Source organism: Sander lucioperca, chromosome 7, assembly GCF_008315115.2.
Source record: "Sander lucioperca isolate FBNREF2018 chromosome 7, SLUC_FBN_1.2, whole genome shotgun sequence".
In the NCBI taxonomy this organism is placed as follows: Eukaryota; Metazoa; Chordata; class Actinopteri; order Perciformes; family Percidae; genus Sander; species Sander lucioperca.
Genome location: NC_050179.1, coordinates 36,983,439 through 37,010,938, shown reverse-complemented (window position 1 = coordinate 37,010,938; position 27,500 = coordinate 36,983,439). Strand labels below are relative to the sequence as shown.

The window sequence follows — 27,500 nt, the reverse complement described above, 5'->3', positions numbered from 1 at the left end:
CAGAGAGGGGTAAGGACCCACAGAGGGGTACCCAGAGAGGGGTAAGAACCCACAGAGGGGTACCCAGAGAGGGGTAAGGACCCACAGAGGGGTACCCAGAGAGGGGTAAGAACCCACAGAGGGGTACCCAGAGAGGGGTAAGGACCCACAGAGGGGTACCCAGAGAGGGGTAAGGACCCACAGAGGGGTACCCAGAGAGGGGTAAGAACCCACAGAGGGGTACCCAGAGAGGGGTAAGGACCCACAGAGGGGTACCCAGAGAGGGGTAAGAACCCACAGAGGGGTACCCAGAGAGGGGTACCTAGAGAGGGGTAAGAACCCACAGAGGGGTACCTAGAGAGGGGTAAGGACCCACAGAGGGGTACCCAGAGAGGGGTAAGAACCCACAGAGGGGTACCCAGAGAGGGGTAAGGACCCAGAGAGGGGTACCTAGAGAGGGGTAAGAACCCACAGAGGGGTACCTAGAGAGGGGTAAGAACCCACAGAGGGGTACCTAGAGAGGGGTAAGGACCCACAGAGGGGTACCTAGAGAGGGGTAAGAACCCAGAGAGGGGTAAGGACCCACAGAGGGGTACCCAGAGAGGGGTAAGAACCCACAGAGGGGTACCCAGAGAGGGGTACCTAGAGAGGGGTAAGAACCCACAGAGGGGTACCTAGAGAGGGGTAAGGACCCACAGAGGGGTACCCAGAGAGGGGTAAGAACCCACAGAGGGGTACCCAGAGAGGGGTAAGAACCCACAGAGGGGTACCCAGAGAGGGATAAGGACCCAGAGAGGGGTACCTAGAGAGGGATAAGGACCCACAGAGGGGTACCCAGAGAGGGGTAAGAACCCACAGAGGGGTACCCAGAGAGGGGTACCTAGAGAGGGGTAAGAACCCAGAGAGGGGTACCTAGAGAGGGGTAAGAACCCAGAGAGGGGTACCTAGAGATGGGTTAGAACCCAGAGAGGGGTACCTAGAGAGGGGTAAGAACCCAGAGAGTGGTACCTAGAGAGGGGTAAGAACCCAGAGAGGGGTAAGGACCCAGAGAGGGGTACCTAGAGAGGGGTAAGAACCCAGAGAGGGGTAAGAACCCAGAGAGGGGTACCTAGAGAGGGGTTAGAACCCAGAGAGGGGTAAGAACCCAGAGAGGGTTAAGGACCCAGAGAGGGGTACCTAGAGAGGGGTAAGAACCCAGAGAGGGGTACCTAGAGAGGGGTAAGAACCCAGAGAGGGGTACCTAGAGAGGGGTTAGAACCCAGAGAGGGGTAAGAACCCAGAGAGGGGTACCTAGAGAGGGGTTAGAACTCAGAGAGGGGTTAGAACCCAGAGAGGGTTAAGGACCCAGAGGGGTACCCAGAGAGGGGTAAGAATACTCTGCTTCTGACTGGCTAGTAGTCCTTACCTAGGTACTGAGCATGTGTGACTCCCAACAAAGATGTTACAGCAGTGTGCAGTACAACAAAAATATATATATATATTTTGTAAATAAACCACGTAAACCTATTCTGATATAACCTCTAAATACAATTATGAACCTGAAAATGAGCATAATATGAGCACTTTAAAATCCACGCTGATTTCCCATGATATGGCCGTGAAGTTGGCATTACATTTCATCCTAGGTGGGGTTAAAGATGTCTAACTCTGGCAGTCCTGGGGAAACCCTGGTTGGAAACCCTGGTTGTTGACACGTGCGTTCCGCTCACGTAAAGTTTGCTGTTTTAGACGAGGGTTTACTTTCCAAATTAAGGAATCATAGATGGATAGTTTCTCTTTGCGGAAGCATTTTTATTTAGCAAAATATAGCAACTTTTCTGGTGTTTCAGACCCCCAGGGGAGCATCCCAGTTCCTTTTATTTCTGTTTTGGGGGAGCGACGAGACATGATGGCCATGCTTTCTTTGTGTTTCCTGCAGGTTGGAGCTGTACGCCAAAGTGCCCAACCTGAGGATCCTGGCCTGCGGGGGGGACGGGACAGTGAGTCCCACATTACATCACCACAGACAGTAGATAAACAGGAGGGAGGGCTTTAACACAAACTGCACACACACACAGGGACACACACACATCGAACACCCACAGGGACACACACACACACACACACCCACACACACACCTTCTAATGATGCTGCAGACACAGCAGCACACATGAATGAAAATGTTATTTAATTCCATTAAAGAAAGAATTTACAGATTATCAAAGCGTGTGTGTGTGTGTGTGTGTGTGTGTGTGTGTGTGTGTGTGTGTGTGTGTGTGTGTGTGTGTGTGTGTGTGTGTGTGTGTGTGTGTGTGTCCCTGTGTGTGTGTGTGTGTGTGTGTGTGTGTGTGTGTGTGTGTGTGTGTGTGTGTGTGTGTGTGTGTGTGTGTGTGTGTGTGTGTGTGTGTGTGTGTGTGTGTGTGTGTGTGTGTGTGTGTGTGTGTGTGTGTGTGTGTGTGTGTGTGTGTGTGTGTGTGTGTGTCTGTGTGTGTGTGTGTGTGTGTGTGTAGGTGGGCTGGATCTTGTCTGTATTGGATGAGTTGAAGATAAACCCCGCCCCTCCGGTAGGAATCCTCCCTCTGGGGACCGGCAACGACCTGGCCCGGACTCTCAACTGGGGAGGGGTGAGTTCTGCTCTGATATATATATATATATATATATATATATGTATGTGTGTGTGTGTATATATATATATGTGTGTGTGTATATAAATGTGTGTGTGTGTATATATAATATGCATTCACCGCTGCTGAATGATTAGCGTCGCTGCTAGGGAAACAGGACAAAATACTCTTTATGCATACATATAAAACAATATATACATTTTAAAAAAAAATCGCTCTTCTTTTCAGTGCTGTGTCCGTCCCCTTCCTCTGTCTCTGTGTTGGCGTTCTAACCTCCGGCTGATTTGTGAGGACTATGGTTAACTGCTCCTCAGATCTCTGCAGGGTAAATCCAGACAGCTAGCTAGACTATCGGTCCAATCTGAGTTTTCTGTTGCACGACTAAAACTACTTTTGAACGTCCACACGTTCCACCAAAACAAGTTCCTTCCTGAGACTATTTAGCAGAGGCACCGTGGCTCCGATATAACTATAAAGATACAGTGTGCCTGTTCCCAGCATTAGCACAACACTTAGCGATGGTTAGCTTGTTACCTGTGACGATATATGCTAAATTTAACATCTCTTCCACATTATCCAGTGACTGACCTATCTGGGTGCGTTTGGAGATGCCTGATGAAGTTCCACGTTGTTGATCCGGCATCATTTATCTTCAGCCACACACCTTGCATGTAGCTGTTCTCTTACTGCCTCTGTTTACCAAGTTATTGAAACCTAAACTAATGACAAAAGGCACAACTCCGGGAGGACTTGGTGTCGCCATTGGCAATGCATTGACATATGTGAGATATGTGAGTGCGAGCACACAAGGCATAATGCATGCGTTACGTTACACATTATGGCAGAGGGAAGGGGACATGCAGCTCGTCATACGTTTCCCCAACATATATGCGCCAATAAAAGAAAATAGAAATACATGAATACATTTAGATTTAAAAAGCAATAATTGCATGAAAACAGGTTGTTGACGAGTCTCGAAGCTCGAGTCCGAGTCAAGTCTGAAGTCCGCTGTTTGTGCGAGACCAAGGGGGTCAGCTTCTCCTGGGACCGCGTAGCTCCTATGGCGCCATTTTGCTGCTACCAAGCCATCACCTCCCGTTAGCATCCCATTGACTGCCATTCATTTTGACGTCACTTTGACAGAGAATAACTTTACATCTGAAGAGTTTAAAGACTCTATTTGTCCGTTGTTTATTTCTAAAGAAACACGACAATGTATAAAAGGCTCCATTACCTTGTAGCTCACGTTATGGCTCCGTAGCAGACGTTTTTATAAAAATAGGCTAACGATTGGGTCATAACCACGAGACTTACTGTCTCATAGTAGAGGAATTACCGTATAGTACAGGAGAAGCTCTCAGGCAGTTTGGACTTCCATTAGCTGTTTAAGTTTAATTCCTAATGTTAACTATCATTTTAGTGATCAATAATTAGCCTGTGTCTATGTTATCTCCTTACATATACCTACGCTCTCCGTCTCTGCTAGATTGGGAATGATTGAGATTTCTCTTGGCACAGCTACCAGAAGACTTCCAACTTTCAGACAGGTTGCTCACGTCACATCTACGTCTTCAAGCTCAGTTGGAGGCTGCTCAGTAACGCTCAGCCATCACCGGGAAAGAGACTTCACTGGTCTCCGTCCAGAGACACGGGACCTGCTGCTCCATTCTTATATACTGTCTATGTGCGAGACTCGGACTCGAGTCCCCATCTCTGTGCTGACAGGATGTGAACTCTTGTTTCCTAGGGTTACACAGACGAGCCGATAACCAAGATCCTCTCGCACGTGGAGGACGGAAACATCATGCAGCTGGACCGCTGGAACCTGGACGTGGAGGCCAATCCCGAGGCCCGGCCGGAGGACCGGGACGAACATCAGACAGACAAGGTCCGTCTCCGTCTCACACACCAGCAGTGGTCGAATGTTACTACATACATTTTACTCCAGTACTCATTCCAAAGCTGTCTTGGTTCATCTTTCCACTATTCCAACAATCACCACTCTGGTTTGGTTGAAATAAACCCTTAATTCACCCATTTACATGTGGAGATATGCTGGCTCTATACACGCTAAAAGTAGTGATTATTTACATGGAGTCTGGTGGAAATATGCTGGCTCTATACACGCTAAAAGTCCTGATTATTTACATGGAGTCTGGTGGAAATATGCTGGCTCTATACACGCTAAAAGTCCTGATTATTTACATGGAGTTTGGTGGAAATATGCTGGCTCTATACACGCTAAAAGTCCTGATTATTTACATGGAGTCTGGTGGAAATATGCTGGCTCTATACACACTAAAAGTCCTGATTATTTACATGGAGTCTGGTGGAAATATGCTGGCTCTATACACGCTAAAAGTCCTGATTATTTACATGGAGTCTGGTGGAGATATGCTGGCTCTATACACGCTAAAAGTAGTGATTATTTACATGGAGTCTGGTGGAAATATGCTGGCTCTATACACGCTAAAAGTACTGATTATTTACATGGAGTCTGGTGGGAATATGCTGGCTCTATACACGCTAAAAGTCCTGATTATTTACATGGAGTTTGGTGGAAATATGCTGGCTCTATACACGCTAAAAGTCCTGATTATTTACATGGAGTCTGGTGGAAATATGCTGGCTCTATACACACTAAAAGTCCTGATTATTTACATGGAGTCTGGTGGAAATATGCTGGCTCTATACACGCTAAAAGTCCTGATTATTTACATGGAGTCTGGTGGAGATATGCTGGCTCTATACACGCTAAAAGTAGTGATTATTTACATGGAGTCTGGTGGAAATATGCTGGCTCTATACACGCTAAAAGTACTGATTATTTACATGGAGTCTGGTGGGAATATGCTGGCTCTATACACGCTAAAAGTCCTGATTATTTACATGGAGTCTGGTGGGAACGCACCTATAGATTGGGATTCGATTAAGGGGTCCATGAGTTCATCTGGCAGGGCTGTGTGTGTGTGTGTGTGTGTGTGTGTGTGTGTGTGTGTGTGTGTGTGTGTGTATGTGTGTAGACCATTAAACACACAGCTGGTTGGATTCTTTACACACACTGCAATGGGAGGACAGTTTACTTGTTTCCATCATGCGTAGTTCTTTACTGCCGATGATTTCTGCGTTTTGTTTGGCAGCTTCCTATCGATGTCTTCAACAACTACTTCAGTCTGGGCTTCGACGCTCACGTCACGCTGGGCTTCCATGAATCCAGAGGTCAGTACACACACACACACACACACACACACACACACACACACACTCACACTCACACTCACATATACACACACTCACATATATATATACACACACACACACACTCACATATACACACACACACACACACATATACACGCACGCACGCACACACACACACACACACACTCACGTATACACACACACACGCACACACACACACGCGCACACACACACACACACACACACACACACACACACACGCGCGCGCACACTCACACGCAGACACGCGCGCACAGACAAACATACACACATGCACGCAAACACACACACATGCACTCACACACACACACACACATGCGCACACACACACTCACACACGCACACACTTAGAGACACGCATGCAGACACACGCACACACGTACAGACACATGCACATACATGCACACACGCGCATGTGCACACGCACACACACACACACGCACGCACGCATGCACACACACACACACACACAGACAGATTCTGAGCTTTTGAGAAAACAATTTCTGGTAAATGTTTTTAGGGCTCTAATACACTGACTATATAATTACACTTGTATCCATCTAAACTGTCCTTTAAAGAGCCAAACTGTCCCTTTAAAGAGCCAAACTGTCCCTTTAAAGAGCCAAACTGTCCCTTTAAAGAGCCAAACTGTCCTTTAAAGAGCCAAACTGTCCCTTTAAAGAGCCTGCTGGTTATCTTTAGTGCTCCTCTGTGTTTGTCCTATTCTTATCTGCTTCCTCTCCTCCGCTGCTCAGCGACCTGATTACCCAACAGGGATCGATGAAAACCTTTCTAATTCAATTCACATCTCCTCTAATGAAGCTGAGAGAGCCGACGGTGGATGGAAAGCGTGTCCTCCCCTTCCTTCCTGTGTTTGAGTCCGATAAAGTGCAGTAGGAGGATTATTAGATTATTATTCCGTGTTTAACGTCTCTGATTGGTCTTTTCAGAGGCCAACCCCGAGAAGTTCAACAGCCGCTTCAGGAATAAGATGTTCTATGCAGGGGTGGGTTTCCTCTCACACACACACACACACACACACACACACACACACACACACACACACACACACACACACTCTCGGCTGTAATGTCAAGGTATTCCTAGAGGTGAGTCTTCACCGGCCTTTCCTTGTGATTATGATCTATCATGATGCATCACCATGCGTCACCTCCTAGTAGGGTTGGGCGGTATCCAAATTTTGATACCGTCAAACCTCCTCCCTATTTTACCGCGGTATACGGTATTACCGTGACTAATTAAAAATGATGACATAAGGCTCAGACGGTGTCACCAAACTGTTGGCTTCACTGTTCAGAAACTGAATACCAAACACTAATACTGAAACCATAATAACAACAAGTTACAAAAAACTACTTTCTCCTCCACACTGTCACCTGATGACAACCACACATAATTACATACATTAGATTTTGTGGAGTGCAAGCGGGGCAGACGTGTGCTGGGGGGGCAGCAGTGCGTGGACAAACTGCTGCCGGTTGGCGAGGAAAATCCTGTCTGCCTCCACAGCCAGCGCCCGATAGTCTCTGGAGGAAGAGAAGGAGGGAGCAGGCCAGTGCCCGATAGTCTCTGGAGGAAGAGAGGGGGGAGCAGGCCAGTGCCCTATAGTCTCTGGAGGAAGAGAGGGGGAGCAGGCCAGTGCTCGATAGTCTCTGGAGGAAGAGAGGGGAGCAGGCCAGTGCTCGATAGTCTCTGGAGGAAGAGAGGGGAGCAGGCCAGCACCCGATAGTCTCTGGAGGAAGAGGGGGGGAGCAGGCCAGTGCTCGATAGTCTCTGGAGGAAGAGAGGGGAGCAGGCCAGCACCCGATAGTCTCTGGCGGCAGAGGGGGGGGAGCAGGCCAGTGCCCAATAGTCTCTGGAGGAAGAGAGCAGGGAGCAGGCCAGTGCCCTATAGTCTCTGGAGGAAGAGAGGGGGGAGCAGGCCAGTGCCCGATAGTCTCTGGAGGAAGAGGGGGGGAGCAGGCCAGTGCTCGATAGTCTCTGGAGGAAGAGAGGGGAGCAGGCCAGCACCCGATAGTCTCTGGAGGAAGAGGGGGGGGAGCAGGCCAGTGCCCAATAGTCTCTGGAGGAAGAGAGCAGGGAGCAGGCCAGTGCCCTATAGTCTCTGGAGGAAGAGAGGGGGGAGCAGGCCAGTGCCCGATAGTCTCTGGAGGAAGAGAGCGGGGAGCAGGCCAGTGCCCGATAGTCTCTGGAGGAAGAGGGGGGGGAGCAGGCCAGTGCCCGATAGTCTCTGGAGGAAGAGAGGGGGGAGCAGGCCAGTGCCCGATAGTCTCTGGAGGAAGAGGGGGGGGAGCAGGCCAGTGCCCAATAGTCTCTGGAGGAAGAGAGGGGGGAGCAGGCCAGCGCCCGATAGTCTCTGGAGGAAGAGAGGGGGGAGCAGGCCAGCGCCCGATAGTCTCTGGAGGAAGAGAGGGGGGAGCAGGCCAGTGCCCAATAGTCTCTGGAGGAAGAGGGGGGGGAGCAGGCCAGCGCCCGATAGTCTCTGGAGGAAGAGAGGGGGGAGCAGGCCAGTGCCCGATAGTCTCTGGAGGAAGAGAGGGGGGAGCAGGCCAGCGCCCGATAGTCTCTGGAGGAAGAGAGGGGGGAGCAGGCCAGTGCCCAATAGTCTCTGGAGGAAGAGAGGGGGGAGCAGGCCAGCGCCCGATAGTCTCTGGAGGAAGAGAGGGGGGAGCAGGCCAGCGCCCGATAGTCTCTGGAGGAAGAGAGGGGGGAGCAGGCCAGTGCCCGATAGTCTCTGGAGGAAGAGAGGGGGGAGCAGGCCAGCGCCCGATAGTCTCTGGAGGAAGAGGGGGGGGAGCAGGCCAGTGCCCAATAGTCTCTGGAGGAAGAGAGGGGGGAGCAGGCCAGCGCCCGATAGTCTCTGGAGGAAGAGAGGGGGGAGCAGGCCAGCGCCCGATAGTCTCTGGAGGAAGAGAGGGGGGAGCAGGCCAGTGCCCAATAGTCTCTGGAGGAAGAGGGGGGGGAGCAGGCCAGCGCCCGATAGTCTCTGGAGGAAGAGAGGGGGGAGCAGGCCAGTGCCCGATAGTCTCTGGAGGAAGAGAGGGGGGAGCAGGCCAGCGCCCGATAGTCTCTGGAGGAAGAGAGGGGGGAGCAGGCCAGTGCCCGATAGTCTCTGGAGGAAGAGAGGGGGGAGCAGGCCAGCGCCCGATAGTCTCTGGAGGAAGAGAGGGGGGAGCAGGCCAGTGCGGTGCGCACGGGTGCTGGAAGCTGCCGCAGGAAAATGTGGGCGAAGAGGAGTGAGGGATCGGCCGCGCCCAGCACAGCCAGCATCCTCTCCGTTAACTCGGACGGCTTGCTGTCGCCAAGGCCGTTCAGGGACAGCAGGCGGTCTGCTTTCTCCAGCTCCGACAGTTCAGAGAGTTCCAACAGGAATGTTTGGAGTGCGTCTTACTTGCGTTAGCAGGAGGAGCCTCTAACAGCACCATAACCCTGGCTGTTGTTGAGGCATCTAAGGCCGATACCACGTGGAAATACTTTGTAACGTCCTGTGTTATTCCTCTCAGCTGGAACTGGGCCTCGATGTGCTGAAACCACGGCCGTGGGTTGTGCTGCCAAAAGTCCGGTAACTTGATGGTGGCCGCGTAGATAGCACAACTTGATAGTGCCGCCGCAGCAACAGCATTTTCATCACCGTTGTCGTTTGACATAATTCAGCCGTTAACCCAGAACTCGTATGTCATAACACCTCTCCCTTAAAGCTACAGTACCTTGGTGAATGTCTCTTTCAGTCTTATTTGTGGGTCACCACAATTTAATATTTCATCCTTGTCTCCTGTATAAGTGCATTGCATTTTTTTTGACGTATTGAAACTGATACCGTTGCTATTTTTAGACCTGGTGGTATACCGTATTACCGTATTACCGCCCAACCCTACTCCTCAGTATTATTATATATCATCACGGTTTCCATCAACAAATACAGTCAGATATATCTCAACTCCCTTTTTATTGTATCTGCTCTTAACAAAGACACTTCCTGAATGTAGCATAGTCTGACACAACAAACAGAAACAAAAGTGTGTGTGTGTGTGTGTGTGTGTGTGTGTGTGTGTGTGTGTGTGTGCGTATGTGTGTGTGTGTCTCTCTGTCTGTCTGTGTGTGTGTGTGTGTGTGTGTGTGTGTGTGTGTGTCTCTCTGTCTGTCTGTGTGTGTGTGTGTGTGTGTTTGTGTCTCTGTGTGTGTGTGTGTGTGTGTGTGTGTGTGTGTGTGTGTGTGTGTGTGTCTCTGTGTGTGTGTGTGTGTGTCTCTGTGTGTGTGTGTGTGTCTCTGTGTGTGTGTGTGTGTGTGTGTGTGTGTGTCTCTGTGTGTGTGTGTGTGTGTGTGTGTGTGTGTGTGTGTGTGTGTGTGTGTGTGTCTCTGTGTGTGTGTGTGTGTGTGTGTGTGTGTCTCTGTGTGTGTGTGTGTGTGTGTCTCTCTGTCTGTGTGTGTGTGTGTCTCTCTGTCTGTGTGTGTGTGTGTGTGTCTCTCTGTCTGTCTGTGTGTGTGTGTGTGTGTGTGTGTGTGTGTGTCTCTGTGTGTGTGTGTGTGTGTCTCTGTGTGTGTGTGTGTGTCTCTGTGTGTGTGTGTGTGTGTGTGTGTGTGTGTGTGTGTGTGTGTGTGTCTCTGTGTGTGTGTGTGTGTGTGTGTGTGTGTCTCTGTGTGTGTGTGTGTGTGTGTGTGTGTGTGTGTGTGTGTGTGTGTGTCTCTGTGTGTGTGTGTGTGTGTGTGTGTGTGTCTCTGTGTGTGTGTGTCTGTGTGTGTGTGTGTGTGTGTGTGTGTGTCTCTGTGTGTGTGTGTGTGTGTGTGTGTGTGTGTGTGTGTGTGTGTGTGTGTGTGTCTCTGTGTGTGTGTGTGTGTGTGTGTGTGTGTGTGTGTGTGTGTGTGTGTGTGTCTGTGTGTGTGTGTGTGTGTGTGTGTCTCTGTGTGTGTGTGTGTGTCCCTGTGTGTGTGTGTGTGTGTGTGTGTGTGTGTGTGTGTGTGTGTGTTTCAGACGGCCTTCTCAGACTTCCTGAGCCGGAGTTCCAAAGACCTGGCCAAGCACATCCGAGTGGTGGTGAGTAACCCGTTGGTCTGTGGACGCCGTCTTCGTTTTCTAAAACCAGATGTGAGCATGTTTGCCGAGAGGTAGTGGAGCAGCCAAGTTACTATTGGTTATGGTTGCTATGGTGCCGTGCTAAGCTAACCGCTAAAGAGAGTCATCCAACAGGTCCTGGAGACGTTCATCTGCAGACGTTCCTTCTCTCAGTTTGGTGTTACACACTCTACAGACTTTGGTTTGTGTCAGCTTTCTCTGGCCTCTCTCTTCCTCGCTATTTTCTCTCTCTTCTTCCATTTGGCAATCGCCGCCGTCTTCGTCACGTCACCTGTACACACAGCGGCGTAAATCCACAGACTGATGGTAAAGATCCATTTGTCCGACACGACTGAAGCGTGGTGTCGCAACGTCATAGATCCATGGTTGATGCTCCACGCCCCTGACCGGCAGCTGATTGGACGAACGCCTGACGTGGGTTTGGCTTCTCGAGAATTTCAACAGACTGTCATGGCGTCTCGTTCAGAATACGATCTCATGTTGGACTAAAATAGTTCACCGAAACGTGTTTCTGAAAACATCTTAAGAGAGAAATAGGCCGTGCAGCTGCTGAATCTGTCTTCATTTCAGATCAACAAAGGTCAGTTTAGAAGATTTCCGTCTACTTCTACTGGATAGTCGCGTCGCGTCCAACGGATTAATTTGCATAAAGATGGACATCGGCCAGCTTTTGGACGCTAAATGCAGCATTTTTTCAAATGCAGCGCCGCCTTCCCAGGATGCTTTGCGTCGCACGGTCAAATGGATCTGTACCGTGACTGATTAAAATACGTCAGGTCAGGTCTCATCCCTTCTGTTGTCTTCCTGTCGACCGTGCAATTTTGTTTATTTTGTTTTTCTGGGTCAAAATTGGAGTTGTTTTTTTTCGACATTTTTTGCTTTTCCCGGCCTTTTTGTCAGGTTGTTTTTTCAAGTTTTTTGTCACTTTTTACGATGTTTTTGTAGATTTTTTTTTAGCCGCTTTATTGATGTTTGCGTCGATGTTTTTCGCTGCGTTCCTGGAGTTTTTTTTCCGGAATTTTTGACACTTTTTTCAAATGCTATAATATTTAATAAAACACCCAAATTTTCTGTTTTTTTTCTCTTCTTTTTTTAATCACTTTTTCAGTTATTTTTTCAAAATATTTTTGTCACTTTTTCTCCGTGGACTTGGTGGTAACGTGAGACTGGACTCTTTCTGCTCAGATGCTGAAGCATTTGTCAACTAGTTGGGTTTTACACACGGTAACGTTACAGGGTTTTGGTTTCGGTTCAGCTTCTTCCATTTGGCAATCGCTGCCGTCTTCGTCACGTCAGCTGTACACACCACGCCGTAAATCCACCGACTGACTGATTAAAATACGTCAGGTCAGGTCTCATCCCTCCTGTTGTCTTCCTGTCGACCGTGCAACTTTGTTTATTTTGTTTTTCCGGGTCAAAATTTGAGTTGTTCTTTTTCGACGTTTTTCGCTTTTCCCGGCCTTTTTGTCAGGTTGTTTTTTCAAGTTTTTTGTCACTTTTTACGATGTTTTTGTAGATTTTTTTAGCCGCTTTATTGATGTTTGCGTCGATGTTTTTCGCTGCATTTCTGAAGCTTTTTTCTGAAATTTTTGACACTTTTTTCCGGTGCTATAATATTTAATAAAACACCCAAATTTTCTGTTTTTTTTCTCTTCTTTTTTTATCACTTTTTCAGTTATTTTTTCTAAATTTTTTTGTCACTTTTTCTCTGTGGACTCGGTGGTAACGTGAGACTGGACTCTTTCTGCTCAGATGCTGAAGCATTTGTCAGCACGGTAACGTTACAGGGTTTTGGTTTTGGTTCATCTTAAAAAAGTCCCAAACTTTGGACACTTTGTGGTTTTTTTTCTCTGGCCTCTCTCTTCCTCACTACTTTCTCTCTCTTCTTCCATTTGGCAATCGCTGCCGTCTTCGTCACGTCAGCTGTACACACCACGCCGTAAATCCACCGACTGACTGATTAAAATACGTCAGGTCAGGTCTCATCCCTCCTGTTGTCTTCCTGTCGACCGTGCAACTTTGTTTGTTTTGTTTTTCTGGGTCAAAATTTTAGTTCTTCTTTTTCGACATTTTTCGCTTTTCCGGGCTTTTTTTCGGGGGTGTTTTTTCCAAGTTTGTTTCCGGAATTTTTGACACTTTTTTTCAACGTTCTTTTGTCATTTTGTTTTTTCAAATGCTATAATATTTAATAAAACACCCAAATTTTCGTTTTTTGGTCACTTTTTCTGTTTTTTTTCTCCGTGGACTCGGTAACGTGAGACTGGACTCTTTCTGCTCAGATGATGAAGTATTTGTCAGCGTATGTGTGACACGCCAATCCGTATGCCATTATTGGCGTGTTATCAAGATGCATACTCGCTTTTTTGCGTGTTTATCAACGCCGTTCGGCCTCCATTGACTTACATTATCTTGCGATTGCGTGTGAATTGACGCCGTAGCGAGTGGTATGAAAATCCTCGTAGGGAGGTTGGTCGGGGGGGAGGACGGGTCAAACACAGGACTTTCACCAGGAGACCGGGGATCAGGTGCCACGTGTGCCGTTTCCTAAACTCAACCGGCGCTGTATACGGCGCTCAAAATGCATACAGATGCCACTTGGCTTTAGAAAGTGGCGTGTATGTTTCCGTCCGCTGTATACAGCGTAGACATACACGCGGATAGTTCATAATGCGTACAGATAAGGCCGGTTACACACTGGATGCGTCGCGCGAGCGTGGCGTTTCTGTTGCGTCTCAGAAGCGTGGCGGCTGCGTGGATTTTTCTGTGTCCTACCACCAGAAGCGTGTCTGACGCGGCGCTGCTCCTGCTGCTAGGTACAGGGAGGGCATAAATATATATATACATACATACATAGCGCCGACAGATTCAAACTCTGACAAATGGGTAAGTGGGCTGTCTGTTTCTAACAACTTAGTGTAGCTGTAGAGAGCCTATAGAGCCTCTCTGATGTTGGACCGTCACTCAGAACACTACGTTGTGATTGTAGCCTCTCCTCCCCTTTATATATCGGCTTGTTCCACATATGGGGAGAGAGTTGTTAAACATAAATATATAGCTACTGATCTGATTAAAGCACGACAACGTCGGCAGTATTGACTGCAAAATATGTTACAGAATATTTCGTTCTGTATGACAGGTGCTATATTTGAAAATCTTTTCTCTGATTACATTTATATCTACATTGATGTCAAAACCTCGAGACTTTCAAACATCAAGATGTCATTTATTAATATGCATTCGTGTCTAAATGACATATAAACATATTTTCCTATTCTATTTTGCCTGGAAACGCTTCCAACACGCTCGCGTGAAAAATAGCCGTCGGTTCTATTTCTAGCAGGCACGCGTCTCAGGCAGGCAGTGTGTAAGCCCTAACCTGTTACCATGGGAGCCGAAATATAAACGGACACGCCACGCAGCTGACACGACACGCTCGCGCGACGCATCCAGTGTGTAACCGGCCTAACACACCACTTGGCTTTAGAAAGTGCCGTGTATGTTTACGCGAAGTCATGATGTCACGTTGCAATTTGCAATCCCTACGGTATTTGTCACGTCACCTCTACACACAACACCGTCATGGCGCTGTGTGGCAGTAATACTCATCTGTGCAGAAACACGTGGGCTGTATATACATCAGGGGTCACCAACCTTTTAGAAACTGAGAGCTACTTCATGGGTACTGAGTCATACGAAGGGCTACCAGTTATACACTCTTCTGAAATAACAAATTTGCTGAGTTTGCCTTTAGTTATATATGATTATTAATGATTAATGATACTCATCTATGTGAAGACACTGATCACGTTAATGATTTCTCACAATAAATATCAACAATGACTTAACAAGGTGGGAAACAGATAATGTCAATATTCAATTTTCATTTTTAGAACAGGCCTGAGGGCTCCTCATGTGGTCCTTGGGGGCCACCTGGTGCCCGCGGGCACCGTGTTGGTGACCCCTGATATACAGTATATAGTTACATGGATTAAATGAAGGATGTTTTTGAGTTGTGGAATCACTGGAGTCCCTGGAGGAATGGTTTCAGCCCTGAGGATGGATGGATATTTTGACTTAGCATCAAATATATCGGATCGTTGATCATTGAATCGATATCTCAATCAGCATCGATGTAAGGGTTAGTACTTAGTGAGGACTCTGAGTACTCTGTGAGTACTCTGTGAGTACTCTGTGTGTACAGTGTGTGTACAGTGTGTGTGTTTCCCTCCCCCTCAGTGTGACGGCACCGACCTGACAGCCAAAGTCCAGGATCTGAAGTTACAGTGTCTGCTCTTCCTCAACATCCCCAGGTAAAGACATCCCATAATCACGGCTCGCTGTGACCACGGGAAGAATCATCTCAGACATCGTGCTCATGTTGCTGCGTTTAGTAGTTTTTGTTTGACTGAAATATAAAGTAGAGATGCACCGATTGACCGGCTGGTGACCGGAATTGGCCGATATAAATAAAGTATGAATAAGATATGAATAAACCCACTGTTAATTACATTAATCTTAATGCAGTGTAACTACAGTAGCATGTAAATAATGCACCTAAAATACAAACGTGAGCGAGGGCGTTCAGCAATCGCCATTATATCAAATCAACAGCCACGTGCAACCTAGCTAGCAGGTGACGAACACGAACAACGAAATCTCCAGCTAACAATGAACTGACAACGTAAGTTATACAACTTACAGTTCTCAAGGACGCACACACACCATCTCAACTGGCTAGTTCTCCTCCAGACAGAGACTCACGTCTCTTTCTCCCTTTTCCGCCGAGTGGCGCCCGTGCCCGCTCGCAGTGTGAAGCGCGTGTCCACGCTATTCTCCAACATGCACTCTTAACAGTCACTGCGTGTGTGTGTGTCTCTGTGTGTGTGTGTGTGTGTCTTTGTGTGTGTCTCCTTGTGTAAATGTGTCTCTGTGTGTGTGTGTGTGTGTGTGTGTGTGTGTGTGTGTGTCTCTGTGTGTGTGTGTGTGTGTGTGTGTGTGTGTGTGTGTGTGTGTGTGTGTCTCTGTGTGTGTGTGTGTGTGTGTGTGTGTGTGTCTGTGTGTGTGTGTGTGTGTGTGTGTGTGTGTGTGTGTGTCTGTGTGTGTGTGTGTGTGTGTGTGTGTGTGTGTGTGTGTGTGTGTGTGTGTGTGTGTGTCTCTGTGTGTGTGTGTGTGTGTGTGTTCAGGTACTGTGCCGGCACCGTACCCTGGGGTCACCCCGGAGAACATCAGGACTTTGAACCCCAGCGTCATGACGACGGCTGTATCGAGGTCATCGGGTTCACCATGACGTCTCTGGTGAGATCTCCCCTTCTACCTCCCCCCCTCTACCTCCCCCTTCTACCTCCCCCCTCTACCTCCCCCCCTCTACCTCCCCCCTCTACCTCCCCCTTCTACCTCCCCCCCTTCTACCTCCCCCCCTCTACCTCCCCCTTCTACCTCCCCCCTCTACCTCCCCCCCTCTACCTCCCCCTTCTACCTCCCCCCCTCTACCTCCCCCCTCTACCTCCCCCCTTCTACCTCCCCCCCTTCTACCTCCCCCCCTCTACCTCCCCCCTCTACCTCCCCCCCTCTACCTCCCCCTTCTACCTCCCCCCCTCTACCTCCCCCCCTCTACCTCCCCCCCTCTACCTCCCCCCCTCTACCTCCCCCTTCTACCCCCCCCTTCTACCTCCCCCCTCTACCTCCCCCTTCTACCTCCCCCCCTCTACCTCCCCCCTCTACCTCCCCCCTTCTACCTCCCACCCTCTACCTCCCCCCTCTACCTCCCCCTTCTACCTCCCCCCCTCTACCTCCCCCCCTCTACCTCCCCCCCTCTACCTCCCCCCCCTCTACCTCCCCCCTCTACCTCCCCCCTTCTACCTCCCCCCTCTACCTCCCCCCTCTACCTCCCACCTCTACCTCCCACCCTCTACCTTCTACCTCCCACCCTCTACCTCCCACCTTCTACCTCCCACCCTCTACCTCCCTCTACCTCCCCCCCTCTACCTCCCACCCTCTACCTCCCACCTCTACCTCCCACCCTCTACCTCCCACCCTCTACCTCCCACCTCTACCTCCCACCTCTACCTCCCACCTTCTACCTCCCACCTCTACCTCCCACCTCTACCTCCCACCATTGTTCTCAGTATCCCACACCGTGTGTGTCTGTGTGTGTGTGTGAGCTGCTGTTGTCTGCGTGCAGGCCACGCTGCAGGTGGGCGGCCACGGCGAGCGCCTCCATCAGTGTAAGGAAGTGATCCTCACCACGTTCAAGTCCATCCCCATGCAGGTGGACGGGGAGCCGTGCCGGCTGGCGCCGTCCGTCATCCACATCACGCTCAGGAACCAGGCCAACATGGTGCAGAAGGCCAAGAGGAGGGTCTCCATGCCCCACCTCAACGAGTAAACAGTACACACACTACTGCAGTACTAATACACACTGAAGGCCAAGAGGAGGGTCTCCATGCCCCACCTCAACGAGTCAACAATACACACACTACTGCAATACTAATACACAATGTTCACACATACCTTACTGCAGTACTAATACACACTGTTCACACACACCTTACTGCAGTCCTAATGTGTGTGTGTGTGTGTGTATATGTCTGTCTGTGTGTGTGTGTGTGTGTGTGTGTGTGTGTGTGTGTATATAATGTCTGTGTGTGTGTGGTGTGTGTGTGTGTGTGTGTATATATATGTCTGTGTGTGTGTGTGTGGTGTGTGTGTGTGTGTAATATATGTCTGTGTGTGTGTCTGTCTGTCTGTCTGTCTGTCTGTCGTCTGTGTGTGTGTGTGTGTGTGTGTGTGTGTGTGTGTGTGTATGTCTGTCTGTGTGTGTGTGTGTGTGTGTGTGTGTGTGTGTGTATATATATATGTCTCTGTGTGTGTGTGTGTGTGTGTGTGTGTGTGTGTGTGTGTGTGTGTGTGTGTGTGCAGTCAGCAGCTGGTTCCTGAGCAGCTGCAGATCCGAGTGAACAGGATCAGCATGGCAGCGTACGAGGCTCTGCACTACGACAAGGACCAGCTGAAGGAGGCCTGTGAGTCAGCCCTTTACTTTACTAACGTCTCCGTGGTTGAGGGACTGAGAGAGGGAGGCCGTGTCTGTCACTCAATGGTGTTTTAAGCCCCCAACGTCGCCTTCCAGGCAGCTAACCTTAACCCTAAACATAACCATTGCCGCGCTGCCTGGAAGGCAACGTTGGGGGCTTAAAACACCATTGAGTGACAGACACGGCCTCCCTCTTTTCACACGTTACACCGTATCTGTCCCTAACATCTCCATGGTTGAGGGACTGAGAGAGGAAGGCTGTCCCTGTCCCTAACGTCTCCGTGTGTCTCCTCCTGCAGCGACTCCTCTGGGAGTGATCACCGTCCCTGGAGACAGCGACCTGGAGACCTGCCGCCTGCTGATCGAGCGTCTCCACGACAACCTGGACCAGGTGCAGCACTGACACGCTCGTTATTTATTTATTCCATCATCTTGTCTTAAAGCCTGCAGCTCGATTCATTTTAGTTTACTGTTATTGCAACGACAACAAACGTCCAAAATATTCTGTGGAATTGTTTTTAAAATTGTAGTTACTCTGTACCCTCTTAACACATCTCCTCGGCACCTCTCTCCTCCCGTCCCTCCTCCCGTGTCTCCTCACCTCTCTCCCGTGCATCCTCGCCACTCTCCCATGTGTCCTCACCACTGTCCCGTGTCTCCTCTCTCCCCCCGAGTCTCCTCGCCTCTCTCCCTTGTCTCCTCGCCACTCTCCCGTGCCTCCTCACCTCTCCTGTGTCTCCTCGCCACTCTCCCATATCTCCTCGCCTCTCTCCCTTGTCTCCTCGCCTCTCTCCCTTGTCTCCTCGCCTCTCTCCCCCCGTGTCTCCTCGCCTCTCTCCTGTGTCTCCTCTCTCCCTTGTCTCCTCGCCACTCTCCCCCTATGTCTCCTCGCCTCTCTCCCCCCGTGTCTCCTCGCCTCTCTCCCGTATCTCCTCGCCACTCTACCGTGTCTCCTCGCGTCTCTCCCGTGTTTCCTCGCCACTGTCCCGTGTCTCCTCTCTCCCGCCGTGTCTCCTCTCTCCTCCCGTGTCTCCTCGCGTCTCTCCCGTGTCTCCTCTCTCCCCCCGTGTCTCCTCGCCTCTCTCCCGTGTTTCCTCGCCACTGTCCCTTGTCTCCTCGCGTCTCTAAAAAGACTCAAAACACACAAAATTGCCCCAAAATTCTGGAAACATTTCTGCAGGCGGCAGATTCAAACAGAGGCAGAGTTAATTCATTCATTCATCACCGGCCAAATTGGCTCCTAACTTTTAACCTGCCAAAATCCATTTTGACGTATGTAGCTGCCGGCTGGTGTCAGTGTTTATAACAAATGAAATGTTGGCGTTTTTGTCGGGGAGTTTTTCCTCCGTTTTTGTCGACATTTGACACTTATTTGACTTCTTTTTTTCCCTGAAGTTCATGTCGTTTTTCATGTTTTTTTTAAAACGTTTTTTTGTATAGGTGGCAGAAAAAAATAACTTAACTAGAATTTTTGTCCACTTGCCCGAGCGGCCACCGTTGAACCGTGCAGTGATGAAGAAGAGCGAAGTCATTGATGGACTGAAAGAGTTAAAATGCTTCTTCTGTCTCTCTCTGCTCCTCCAGGACGGAGACGCGATGAAGGACGACAGTCTGTCCTCGCACAAGTTGTCCATGAAGTGGTGTTTCCTCGACTGTAAGTCCACAAACACGGAGGGAGAAACCTGACAGCTGCTCTATATCTCTACACAATATTAATTTACATATAGTATATACAGTATATGAGAAACCTGACAGCTGCTCTATATCTCTACACCAGTGGTTCTCAACCGGTGGGGCCCGCCCCCCTGGGGGGGCGCAGACACTCTCCTGGGGGGGCGCGAGTAGGCTACAGGATGGGAGGGGGGAAAAAATCACATAATGTAACTACACGTCGCGGCGACGCACGCTGTTCGGTCGTGGCTGGGTAGCGTTGCATTTCCTCCCCGACTCATTTCCTGGTTCTCCTTCTCCATCAACAACATGAGATCAAGGAGAGGGTTAACTTCTCCTGGTTCTCCTCCTCTATAACAACATGAGATCAAGGAGAGGGTTAACTTCTCCTGGTTCTCCTCCTCTATAACAACATGAGATCAAGGAGAGGGTTAACTTCTCCTGCTCCAGATCTCCCACCGTGGTCAGAAAGAACAGAGGCTATGACTCTAGAGTCGGTACTCGCTCTAAAGCTAAACGCTGTCACTCTCTCACTTCTCCCTCTACCACCCACCCACCCACACACACACACACACACACACACACACACACGCACACACGCCGGCTCACGCACACACCAGTGCACAAGTATAAACATCAGGCCACTTTTGTAGGCTACGGAGAAAGCTCTGGTGGAGCCTCACTCACTGTAAAACAAATCATCCTCCTGGCGACTTTTTTGTTAAAAGTGACTAGCGACAAATCTAGCAACTTTTACTGGTGTTATTGGAGACTTTTGTGGTGTTTGGAGACTCAAAAGCACGTATCACTCTGCAGCTATGTGCTCAACGAGCAGCGGGTGCTGCCGTGAGCCCCTCCCCCGTCCAAAAGCCCTCACAGCCGGTCAGTCTCTCAGTAGCCTCGCGGAGCAGTCCCAGCCTGCAGTCAGAGCACAGAGGAGACACACACCACTCCACGTCCAGGCTGCACACACGCACACATCGTTACATCATTACTTATTGAAAACACAATTAATCCACATCCAAATTATTTCTAAACCAAACAAAATGGAGAGATTTCTAGTGAGGACCAACAAGGCAACCGACGCACCACCAGCTGCAAAAAAGCTTTGAAGGTACGATGAATGGGCAACTGCAATGAACCAGCTTTGGGGGGGCCCAGCTTGCAAAAGGTTGAGAACCCCTGGTCTACACAATATTAATTTACATATAGTATATACAGTATATGTGAAACCTGACAGCTTTTTAAAAAAACATAAAAACTTTGAAAAAGTCGGTAGAAAGAAGGAAGTTAAGGCAAGAAAAGGTGGAAAATACTATCAAAAACTTAGAAAACTTTGGAAAACACGACAGACTTGTAAAAAAACACAGTAGAAAGAAGGACGACAAACTTCAAAAAAAGTGACAAAAACCTTGAAAAATGAAGGAAGGAAAAAAAAAGGGAGGGAGGAAGGAATGAAGGAAGGAAGGGAGGGAGGAAGGAAAGAAGGAGGGAAGGAATGAAGGAAGGAAGGAAGGAAGGAAGGAAGGAAAGAAGGGGGGAAGGAGGGAAGGAAGGGGGGAAACAGGTCGAAAATACTGACAAAAAGGGACAGAAACTTTAAAAAGCGCTCCCGTACCCCCTACAGTCCTCCAAAGTACCCCTTGGGGTACATGTACCTCATTTGAGAGCCACTGTTGTACACAGTAATCCTAACTGTGTATGTATTTACATATAGTATATACGGTATATATGATCTTTGTGTTTCTCAGGTACGACCGCAGATCGCTTCTACAGGATCGACCGTGCTCAGGTGAGAGGAACGCGTTCATTTCACGTTTTAAATATAAATCCGTATAAACATTACAGAAACAGTCTGTGAAAGCACATATCTATGGTCAAAGAACATGAAAACCAGAGATTATGGGATGTCTGGCCACAATAACAGGATGTAGAATAATATTAGAGAGTGATGAGGAGAGAGGATGCTTTCAGGAAAATATTGGGCACTATATCTATTTTTATTTTTTTAATTTTAATTAAATTTTTAAATTTTTAAATTTTTAAATTTTTAAATTTTTAAATTTTTAAATTTTTAAATTTTTTGATTTTTTAATTTTTAAATTTTTTAATTTTAATTTTTTATTTAATTTTTAAATTTTTTTAATGACACCTGGTCTAATAGATTGGTAACTGGTTCTTTCCAGGCATTTATTTTTAATTTAATTTTTTTTATTGGTTTGTGCTTTTATTTTTGTAACGTGCTGTTACGTAGGAAAGCTGTTTTTGCACACGTCTTTTGTCGGGCAAGTGCGGAGGATATGATCAAAAGTAGCAGCTCAAAAGCTTAGAGAAAGTCCTGCACACTGGCCATTACGCAAGCAATAATTTATGTAGTGTATATGTAATGTGCTGTTAAAAAGAAAAGAAAGAAACGCGACAAAGTGAGAAATCCATATTTAAAGGTATAGTGGAGGATTTTCCCAAATTTTAGAAAAGAACCGCCCTCTCCACTTTTTGAAAAAATGCACATGCGCAACACTCTACCTGCTCCCGAGTGGGAACTCCTATTAAACGTGTGCACGAGAGAGCATGCACGAGCCTAGTTGTCCTCGTGCACGCTCTGTTTACAAGTTGCTGTCGGCATGGCTCATACAAGCCTACTTTCCAAAAGAAGATTTGCACTTTTTCCACTATGTCAGACTCGCCACCGGTCCAGTGTTGTGGGATCTGATATTGACTACGAGCCCGTGCCCTGTTCATCCCGACCAAGATCCAGGAGGGGGAGGGGTGCGCCTAGAGGCCGAGGGGGACGAGGTCGGGGCGGGGGCACAAGAGCCAGCACCAGCCGAGAGCGGGGGGGAAGGCGGCCGTGAGAGAGGGGGAGGCAGCGGTCGGGCACGACGGCCTTACGTAAACATATCACCAGAATGATTGACAACTAGGAGGACCAATAGTCTTGATGATCCACCCGGAAAAAGAAAATCCTCCACTATACCTTTAAGTAACGCCCAAAATCAAGCGGAATTTTAAAGATGTTTCTCTGTGTGTTTCTGCAGGAAAATCTGAAAATATATCCTAAATTTACCACTTTAATCTCAGGAATGACCCCCTTTCGCCAGCTCTGTATTCTTTTATTTTCCTACAATGGCCCTAATTCTGTCATATAAAAACCCAAATCTTTTTTCAAATATTTCCAATAATTTCTTGGCGCCCCAGCTACAGGAGTATCTCAGTTTTTTGGGACCCCGGTCTTTATTTCGGGCCCTGAACTCATGTTAAAGGCCCTTCTCTCTCTGTGTGTTTCTGCAGGAGCACCTGAACTACGTGACCGAGATCTCTCAGGAGGAGCTGTACATCCTGGACCCGGAGCTGGTTGCCAGGGAGACGGTGGGCACGTCACCGGGCATGCCGGACCTGGTGGACTCCGAGGAGCACCAGGACCAGCACCAGAGACAGTTCTCCTTCCCATCATCCCCCAAATCCTCCGAGTCCCCCAGGTCAGAGGCTGACACACCCTTCACTTTATCACAGTATGAAATATACAAGTACACACATATACACACACACGCACGCACGCGCACACACACACACACACACACACACACACACACATACACACACACGCATGCGCGCGCACACACACACACACACACACATACAGACATGCACACACACACACACGCACGCACACACACACACACATATACGAACACACACACACACACAGACATGCACACACACACACACACACACATACAGACATGCACGCACACGCGCGCGCACACACACACACATGCATGCACGCGCACACACACACACACACACACACATATACACACATATACACAGACACACTCAGACATGCACACACACAAACAAAGGGAAACACACACAGACAGACACACACAGAAAGAGAGGGAGACACACACACGCGCACACACAGACGCACACATATACACACACACACACACACACACACACACACATATACACGCACATATACACACACAGACACACACGCACATATACACACATACAGACACACACACACACACATACAGACACACACACACACATATACACGCACATATTCACACACATACAGACACACACACACACACCTACAGACACACACACAGACACACACAGACAGAGAGACAGACAGACAGACAGACAGGAGAATGTTTACAGACTATTGATTCCTGTATTAACTTTGAATGCGGAGCATATAATAAGCGTTAAGGTAGCGTGACTTGGCCACTGATTGTTACTGGCCGTGAGTGGGATCAGATTTACCCCTGAGGACCCTGCTTAGAGCGCCCCCTGCTGGGAGAAGCTGGTCCTCGTATCGTCATGACGACCCGTTTCAGAGGCTGAATGAATGTGAATGAGACAGCTGGTCATTATTATCGGACATGGGATGTTTCAATGGTTGTCTCCATGGAGACCTGACCCTTCGTCCCTTTGAAGAAGACGACATTTAGAGTCAGAAATCAGAAACAAAAGAAACGACGTGTGTGTGTCTGTGTGTGTCTGTGTGTGTATGTATGTATGTGTCTGTCTGTGTGTGTGTGTGTGTGTGTGTGTGTGTGTGTGTGTGTGTGTCTGTGTGTCTGTGTCTGTGTGTGTGTGTGTGTGTGTGTGTGTGTGTGTGTGTGTGTGTGTGTGTGTGTGTGTGTTTTTTTCAGGATGAGAGACTTTCAGAGGAAGAGGATTTCCAGCGACAGTTCGGTGGCTGATGCTTTGTCTCAGAGCTCCTCAAAGACTACCCTCTGCAGGTAGACACGCACACACACACACACACACACACACAGACACACGCACACACACACACACACACACACACAGACACACAAAATATTTCTCTTTTTTTGGTTATTTTTGTTTCCTTTGGGGTTGTTTTGGGTCTCTGTGGTCCATCTTTGTAGTTAGATTGTGTCTCTGAGATTACGTTCAGACCGCGAGTCTTAATGCTAAATGTTTGGCTGATCACATGACCTTCTAAAATGTGGCCTATATCAGATTCCAGTGTTAACTGACCCACATGATCAAAAGACCAATACCAATGACATCACACGCAGCACGCTGCTGCACTAAAGTTAGGGAGGTTAGGAGGAAGTCAGCATTTTCACTTTTATTTCTAAATATTTGCGTAATGGCAGGCGTGACATTAATGAGCAGGTGCTGAGGAGGAGACGGTAACGGTATGATCCTTCTAGTTTTGACTGAATTGAAGTATCTCCCCATACACTAATTAGGTCTAACAGCTCCCTCTCCCTCCATTGACTCGCTCCATCACTGATCCCCATGTTGTAGCCTAGTCTAGTTTTTAATCTTACCGTCTGTGTCTAAGGCTAACGCCCACCGGCGCATAATTGTGACAAATGTTGATGTAGATTGACGTAAAAGTCGCATCAAATCCTCCTTGGTTGTTCACACTGCGGACGCATTGAGAACCATCAGACCTGGGTCTGATTCAGGACCACATATGGAAGTGGTCTCAATCTGGTCTGAAGAAAATCTGATCTGGGCCAGATTTGTGTTCACGCGACTTCTGAAGAAGTCTGACAGACTTGGGCCACTTTTGCCTGCAGTCTGAATGTAGCCTTTGTGCAAGTTTGCGTCTTTTTTTACACATTATTTTGGACCGTTGTTATCTCCATATATGTGTCTAAAACACTGGAAAAGTCAGAGCAGATAATAAATAAATAAATAGCACAAAAAAATAATTAAAAAAATACATTTTCTGACAAAACAGTCATAGAATATAAAAATAAGAGCAGTATAGCTAGTATTCTTTTCCTTGCAGATATACATATTCCTTTCCATGTATGCTGATAATAATATATGATATCACATTAAATACATAAACACAGAACATAGTAACAATTAAATCTTACAACATCTTTGTTTACATATCAATATTCCTATACATAAACTAAGTACAAAAATATGGTTACAGTCTTAGGCCCTTAGATGACATTCATTCAGCTCCTAAACCTTATAACGGCAAGGTTTTAAAGGTCCAGTGTGTAACGTGTTTAGTTGTTCATTATCTAAATCTGTGTTACCCGTTCACCAACTTGTCCTTTTTCATGAATATTTACCACCACCATCAATTCCAAGTATTCCTATCGGCTTGACATTTTACAATTTCATTTGCTAATGCTGCTAATGCTGCTAATGCTGCTAATGCTGCTAACGGGTATCGTAGCTTCCCGGCCCCCGGCAAGTTTGGAGAAGGAAACATGGATGGCCACACATATTCAAAAATCAAAATTTCAGGAACAGGAGTCCTCTTGTTCTTCTCCCAGAAAAAGAAAAAGGAGATTGAAAAGAGCAAGAGAGCGGCTTTTTGAAGCGTGAAGGCTACCGTAGCTGTAATACGTACTTTGAACTGCGTGGAGCGAGACAGATTGTGAGATATGATCTCAACGCTAGACGGGAGAAACTCCCACGCACTGGACCTTTAAACACTCTGGACCTTTAAACACACTGGACCTTTAAACACACTGGACCTTTAAACACTCTGGACCTTTAAACACACTGGACCTTTAAACACTCTGGACCTTTAAACACACTGGACCTTTAAACACACTGGACCTTTAAACACCTACCAAACATTATTTTTTTTTGCACCTACCAACCCATTACCCTAATCATCCTGTCCATCCTGTCTCTCACTGTCTCTCGCTGTCCATCCTATCTCTCGCTGTCCATCCTGTCTCTCGCTGTCTCTCGCTGTCCATCCTGTCTCTCGCTTTCTCTCGCTGTCCATCCTGTCTCTCGCTTTCTCTCGCTGTCCATCCTATCTCTCGCTGTCCATCCTGTCTCTTGCTGTCTCTCACTGTCCATCCTGTCTCTCGCTGTCTCTCGCTGTCCATCCTGTCTCTCGCTTTCTCTCGCTGTCCATCCTATCTCTCGCTGTCCATCCTGTCTCTTGCTGTCTCTCACTGTCCATCCTGTCTCTCGCTGTCCATCCTGTCTCTCACTGTCTCTCGCTGTCCATCCTATCTCTCGCTGTCTCTCGCTGTCCATCCTGTCTCTCGCTGTCTCTCGCTGTCCATCCTGTCTCTCGCTGTCTCTCGCTGTCCATCCTATCTCTCGCTGTCCATCCTGTCTCTTGCTGTCTCTCACTGTCCATCCTGTCTCTCGCTGTCCATCCTGTCTCTCGCTGTCTCTCGCTGTCCATCCTATCTCTCGCTGTCCATCCTGTCTCTTGCTGTCTCTCACTGTCCATCCTGTCTCTCGCTGTCCATCCTGTCTCTCACTGTCTCACGCTGTCTATCCTGTCTCTCACTGTCCATCCTGTCTCTCGCTGTCCATCCTGTCTCTCGCTGTCTCACGCTGTCCATCCTGTCTCTCACTGTCCATCCTGTCTCTTGCTGTCCATCCTGTCTCTCACTGTCTCTCGCTGTCCATCCTGTCTCTCACTGTCCATCCTGTCTCTTGCTGTCCATCCTGTCTCTCACTGTCTCTCGCTGTCCATCCTGTCTCTCGCTGTCCATCCTGTCTCTCGCTATCCATCCTGTCTCTCGCTGTCCATCCTGTCTCTCGCTGTCCATCCTGTCTCTCGCTGTCTCTCGCTGTCCATCCTGTCTCTCGCTGTCTCTTGTCTGCGATCCGAAGGAGAGGGGCAAAGATTCTCAGTGTGCATCGCTCTGAGACAACGCTGGCTGAGTTCAGCCCCGTCATTAGGTATGACTCCATCCATGTGTGATCATGTGACCTCCTCCGTGTTCCTCGTGTCTAACGTATCTTTGGATCTGTCTCTTGTCTCTGTCTCTTGTCTCTCTCTGACAGCCCTTCCAGTGCTACCTCACACGACCCTGAGAAAGGTAAACGTTTCTCACCGTGTTGTTCCCAAAGTGTTTAAACTGTACGCAGATGATGTGATTCTTC

At 48.3% G+C, this 27,500-nt stretch overlaps 2 protein-coding genes across 3 annotated transcripts in view; both read left to right on the top strand.

Annotated features, from left to right (window-relative positions):
- Positions 1-27,500, top strand: part of LOC116036403 (NLR family CARD domain-containing protein 3-like) — a 1,020,880-nt gene that overhangs the window by 93,591 nt on the left and 899,789 nt on the right. The window lies entirely within an intron of this gene.
- Positions 1-27,500, top strand: part of LOC116062567 (diacylglycerol kinase zeta-like) — a 54,832-nt gene that overhangs the window by 13,165 nt on the left and 14,167 nt on the right. The window contains exons 12-25 of one of the 2 annotated variants that reach the window (XM_036003619.1): positions 1,898-1,958; positions 2,470-2,583; positions 4,331-4,471; positions 5,724-5,802; positions 6,774-6,829; positions 10,814-10,876; positions 15,152-15,225; positions 16,099-16,210; positions 17,097-17,296; positions 17,834-17,934; positions 18,245-18,336; positions 19,530-19,599; positions 21,368-21,408; positions 22,908-23,038. In XM_036003619.1, coding sequence (XP_035859512.1) covers positions 1,898-1,958; positions 2,470-2,583; positions 4,331-4,471; positions 5,724-5,802; positions 6,774-6,829; positions 10,814-10,876; positions 15,152-15,225; positions 16,099-16,210; positions 17,097-17,296; positions 17,834-17,934; positions 18,245-18,336; positions 19,530-19,599; positions 21,368-21,408; positions 22,908-23,038 — 1,335 coding nt within the window. Of the gene's footprint in view, positions 1-1,897; positions 1,959-2,469; positions 2,584-4,330; positions 4,472-5,723; positions 5,803-6,773; positions 6,830-10,813; positions 10,877-15,151; positions 15,226-16,098; positions 16,211-17,096; positions 17,297-17,833; positions 17,935-18,244; positions 18,337-19,529; positions 19,600-21,367; positions 21,409-22,907; positions 23,045-27,500 lie in introns of both variants that reach the window. The other variant, XM_036003618.1, reaches the window with a different exon arrangement.